Below are 5,264 nucleotides of genomic sequence, written 5' to 3'. Positions count from 1 at the left end.
ACCAAACCTGTAATCTCATCACAAAAGAGACTGCGTTAGTCTGACAAGCTCTATTATTCAGAAGCCCATGTTGACTGGCATTAGTTACATCACCCTCCTTTAATTCTTTATTAATCGAGTCCGGTATCGGTTGCTCAACTATCCTGCCCTGGATCAATGTCCAACTTACAGACCTACAATTACCCGGGTCACCCCATTTGCCTTTTTTACAGATTGGCACAACACTGGCTTTCTTCCAGTCCCCTGGAATTTCCCGAACGTGCCAAGACTTATTAAAAATCAGCATGAACGGCCCAGGGAACGCCTCAGTTGCCTCTTTTAAAACTCTGGGTTGGAAGTTATCTGGACCTGCTGATTTAGAAATGTCTACATTTAATGGATGGCTGGATGGGACGATTAGTGGATGGATGGATGGATGGATGGATGGATGGATGGATGGATGGCGTGATTACTGGATGGATGGATGGATGGATGGATGGATGGATGGATGGATGGATGGCGTGATTAGTGGATGGATGGATGGATGGATGGATGGATGGATGGATAGTGTGAAGAGTGGATGGATGGACAGATGGGCAGTGTGAAGAGTGGATGGATGGGTGGATGGATGGATGGATGGACAGATGCGTAGTGTGAAGAGTGGATGGGTGAATAGATGGATGGACGGATGGGTAGTGTGAAGAGTGATGAGTGAATAGCTGGATGGACAGATGGGTAGTGTGAAGAGTGGATGGATGGATAGGTAGTGTGAACAGTGGATGGGTGAATAGATAGATTGATGGACGGACAGGGTGATCCATGAATGGGTGGATGGATGGATGGACAGATGGGTAGTGTGAAGAGTGGGTGGATGGATGGATGGATGGATGGACAGATGCGTAGTGTGAAGAGTGGATGGGTGAATAGATGGATGGACGGATTGGTAGTGTGAAGAGTGGATGGATGGATAGGTAGTGTGAACAGTGGATGGGTGAATAGATAGATTGATGGACGGACAGGGTGATCCATGGATGGATGGATGGATGGGGTGATTAGTGGACAGATGGATGGAGGGATTTGTGTATAGATTAGTGGATGGATGGATGGATGAACAGATGGGTGGCTGGCTAGACAAATGGATGGATCTCCTTTCATCCATCACCCAAACTCTCAGCCGTATCCCCATCTCTTTCCCCACTCAGGCCCATGGACAGCACCAACGGCAGCGTCCACCCTCACTTCCTCCTGCTGGGGCTTTCCAGCCACCCCGGCCAGGAGCAGCTCCTCTTCTCCCTCTTCCTCTGCATGTACCTCCTCAACCTACTGGGCAACCTACTGATCCTGCTGCTGACCCGCTCCGACCCCCGCCTGCGCGGCTCCCCCATGTATTTCTTCCTCAGCCACCTCTCGCTGGTGGACGTCTGCTTCACCTCCACCACCATGCCCAAGATGCTAGCCAACCTGCGTGCCCGGCACCAGGGCATCCCGTACACCGGGTGCCTGGTGCAGATGTACTTCTTTGTGGCCTTCGCCATCACCGAGAACTTTCTGCTGGGTGTCATGGCTTTGGACCGCTACCTGGCCATCTGCCGGCCCCTGCGCTACGCCGTCCTTATGAGCCCTCTGCGGCGCCAGGCGCTGGTGGGCTCTTCCTGGATGCTGGCCCATATCCACTCCCTGCTGCACACCCTGCTGATGTCCCGGCTCTCCTTCTGCGGCCGCACCCGCCTCCCGCATTTCTTCTGCGACTTCCAGCCCTTGCTGGCCTTGGCCTGCTCCCGGAAGCGGCTCAACGAGCTACTCAGCTTCTTGGAGGGGGGCGTCCTCATCATCGGGCCCTTCCTCCTCATCGTCCTCTCCTACGCCCGCATCCTCTGGGCCGTGCTCCGGGTGCCCGAGAGGCGCGGCAAGGCCTTCCAGACCTGCGGTGCCCACCTGGCCGTGGTGGGGCTCTTCTATGGCACGGCCATCAGCGTCTACTTCCGGCCCCTCTCCAGCTACTCCGGGGACAGGGACAAGCTGGCCACGGTCATGTACACCGTGGTCACCCCCACGCTCAACCCCTTCATCTACAGTCTGCGCAACCAGGACATAAAGGCCGCCCTGCGCCAGGGCCTAGACAGGCTAAGGGGGGCGTGGTGGGGCTGGGGTCAGGAGAGGTAGGGCCGAAGGGCAAGGGGGGAGGGCTAGGGCTGGGATAGGGGAGGAGGCGGGTCTCTGCAGGGTTGAGGGGCGTGTCCCTGTGGGGAATGAGGGGGCGTGTCCCTAAGGGGCATATCCCTTGAGGGAGTGTGTCCCTGTGGGTAGTGGCGTGTCTCTTGAGAGGCCATGTCCCCAATTCAATTCCGGGAGCTCGCCGCGTCGCGGTTCGCCGTGAGCGTGTCGATACGTTTTCGTTTCAACTTTGGCACGACATCAAATCTCTCTGCCTCTTTCTTGCCACTCCCCGAAGTCGGGGCCGGCGCCGTTACAGCCTGCGGCCAAAACTCCTGATCGTAAACTATCGCACGGGTTGGTTTCTCTGAGGTCCACTGATCTCCGGTCTGTGGACCAAGTCTTTGGTCGCCCCCTCGGTTGTCATTACAAGCGCTGTCCTACCGACAGAAATCTCCGGTCTCTGCTGGAGTATAGTACATTAAATTTAATATATATTGTGGATACATGGATGTTACACTCAGACCTGTCCAGTGGCTTTCAACGACCACTGAGGTGGTGCTACATCCTACCCAACTTACTCAGGCGTTACTCAATCCTTCCTCAGAGGTCGTTGAGAATTCACTCCAGGTTTACTCTGTGCTTACTCAGAGGTCGTTGAGAATTCACTCCAGGTTTACTCTGTGCTTACTCAGTGGTTGTTGAGAATTCACTCCAGGTTTACTCTGTGCTTACTCAGAGGTCATTGAGAATTCACTCCAGGTTTACTCTGTGCTTACTCAGTGGTCACTGAGAATTCACTCCAGGTTTACTCTGTGCTTACTCAGAGGTCGTTGAGAATTCACTCCAGGTTTACTCTGTGCTTACTCAGTGATCGTTGAGAATTCACTCCAGGTTTACTCTATGCTTACTCAGAGGTCATTGAGAATTCACTCCAGGTTTACTCTGTGCTTACTCAGTGGTCACTGAGAATTCACTCCAGGTTTACTCTGTGCTTACTCAGTGGTCACTGAGAATTCACTCCAGGTTTACTCTGTGCTTACTCAGTGGCCATTGAGAATTCACTCCAGGGTTTACTCTGTGCTTACTCAGAGTTTCACCGGCCTTCACTCAACTTGTTCTGACTTTACTCGTCCCTTACTCAGAGGTTTGCTCTCTCCTTACTCAGCTGTTACTCTGTTTTTCCTCAACCCTTTCTGAGAGTTTATTCTGGCCCTAGTCAGGGCTTGTCTATGCAGTAAATGCTTTGCTGGCATCACTAGCATCACCCCAGTGAGTTTTTCTGCCAATATATGCCACCACTTCCCAAGCAACATTAGCTATGTTGACAGGAACATTGGTGGGGGACTCTCTCCTGGGAAGCTGGGACCCTGAAAATGATTCAGGATGGGGGGAAATCAGCCAAACGGGAGCTCCCAATGTGACACTGGGGCTGAAAGAGCTAATGCCATCCTGGGATGTGTAAATAGGGGAATCTGGAGTCGGAGCAGAGAGGCAATTTGGCCTCTGGATATGGCCCTGGTGCAGCTGGTGCTGGGATCTTGCATCCAGTTCTGGTGGCCACAGTTCAGGAAGGTGGTTGATCAGTCGGGGAGGGTCAGAGAAGAGCCACGAGAATGATTAACGGGTTAGAAACCCTGCCCGAGAGCGAGAGACTCCAGGAGCTCGGTCTATTTAGCTGAACAAAGAGAAGGTGAAGGGGTGACTGGATCCCAGTCTATAAAGACCGATGTGGGGGACAAATATTTGATAACGGGCTCTTCGTTCCAGCAGGGGAAGGTCTAACCCGATCCAATGGCTAGAAGTTGAAGCTAGACGAATTCAGACGGGAGATAAGACGTAAATTTTTAACGGGAAGGGAAATGAACCATCGGGACAATTTCCCAATGGGTGTGGATGATTCTCCATCACTGGCCATTTTTTCAATCCGGATGGGCTGTTTCTCTAGCAGATCTGCTCTAGGAATTATTTTGGGGGAAGTTCTCTGCTCTGTGTTACACTGCAGGTCAGAAGATGATCACAAAAGTCTCTTCTGGCCTTGAAATCTCTGGAGCTACACTGGTGTTCGGCCGGCAGAACGATGCTGCAAAACGTGGTAGGTTAGACATGGCTCCTCAGTCCCTACTCAGGGTTTACTTCAGCTGTGTCTACACTAGAAGTGCTGCAGCTACACCTCTGTAGCATAGACGCTCTACCTTTCCAAACCTACCTCTCCAAGAGGCAGTAGCTAGGTCGAAGGAATTTCTTCCGTTGACTTCGTGGTGTGTTAACTACCTCTCTCAGGGTATGAACTTTTCACACCCTCGAGTGACGTAGCTAGGTCGACCTAAGTTTTAGGTGTAGACCAGGCCTTAGTTGTCACTCTGATTCTAAACCATCCATCCTCAGAGCTTACTCAATCCTTCCTTTGATTTTACTCGAACCACGTTAAGGGTTTATTTGGTCCTTACTCTTAGGCCTGGTCTACACTTGAAAACTAGATTGACCTAGGGCTGTCGCTCAGGGGCATGAAAATTTCACACCCCCGTAGTTAAGCCAACCTAAGCCCAGGTGTAGACGCGGCTAGGTTGACGGAACAATACTTTCGTCAAACCAAGTACCGCCTGGACTAACTACATCAGCAGAAAAACCTCTTCTGTCACTATGAAGCATCTACACTATGGAGCGATAGCAACACATCTGCAGCACCAGTAGTGTAGACATGGCCTTACTCAAGGTTTACACAGGATTTACTCAGGCCATATGACGGGTATGGCTACTCTAGAAAGCTGTAGAGTAGACACTTACTACTGCATCAGAAGAGGTTCTTCTGTTGCTGTAGTAAATCCACCTCTCCAAGAGGTGATAGCTACGTTGACGGAAAAATTTTTCCATCAACTTAGCAGTGTCTACACTGGGGCTTAGATAGGCTTAACTACGACACACAAGTCTGAATTTTTTCACAGTCCTGAGCAATGCAGTTAGGGCGACCTAACTTTGTAGTCTACAACAGGCCATGAGAGTTTTTTCAGCCCTTACCCTGAATTTACTCGGTCCACATGCAGGGTTTACTCAGCCCTTACTCTGAATGTTCTCAGTCCACACCCAGGGTTTACTCAGCCCTTACTCTGAATTTACTCGGTCCACACCCA

The 5,264-nt window shown here is 51.5% G+C and overlaps 2 protein-coding genes across 2 annotated transcripts in view; one reads left to right on the top strand and one right to left on the bottom strand.

Annotated features, from left to right (window-relative positions):
- Nucleotides 1-1,185: 1,185 nt before the first annotated feature.
- Nucleotides 1,186-2,142, top strand: LOC135976231 (olfactory receptor 1f45-like). The gene has a single exon (XM_065570990.1). The coding sequence runs from the start codon at nucleotides 1,186-1,188 to the stop codon at nucleotides 2,140-2,142; it is 957 nt and encodes a 318-aa protein (XP_065427062.1).
- A 176-nt stretch (nucleotides 2,143-2,318) lies between these two features.
- The window catches only part of LOC101948933 (olfactory receptor 1B1), an 11,227-nt gene continuing 8,281 nt past the window's right edge, over nucleotides 2,319-5,264 (bottom strand). Inside the window, exon 2 of the mRNA XM_065570989.1 lies at nucleotides 2,319-2,479. Coding sequence (XP_065427061.1) covers nucleotides 2,319-2,479 — 161 coding nt within the window. The remainder of the gene's footprint in view (nucleotides 2,480-5,264) is intronic.

The sequence above is a fragment of the Chrysemys picta genome, chromosome 17 (genome assembly GCF_011386835.1).
Source record: "Chrysemys picta bellii isolate R12L10 chromosome 17, ASM1138683v2, whole genome shotgun sequence".
Lineage (NCBI taxonomy): Eukaryota > Metazoa > Chordata > Testudines > Emydidae > Chrysemys > Chrysemys picta.
The sequence above is the reverse complement of the archived record's forward strand: the minus strand, read 5'-3'. Positions and strand labels throughout refer to the sequence as shown.

What these genes read in the sequence shown, in the direction of transcription:
- LOC135976231 (XM_065570990.1), top strand. Translation starts at nt 1,186, where the DNA reads ATGGACAGCACCAACGGCAGCGTCCACCCTCACTTCCTCCTGCTGGGG.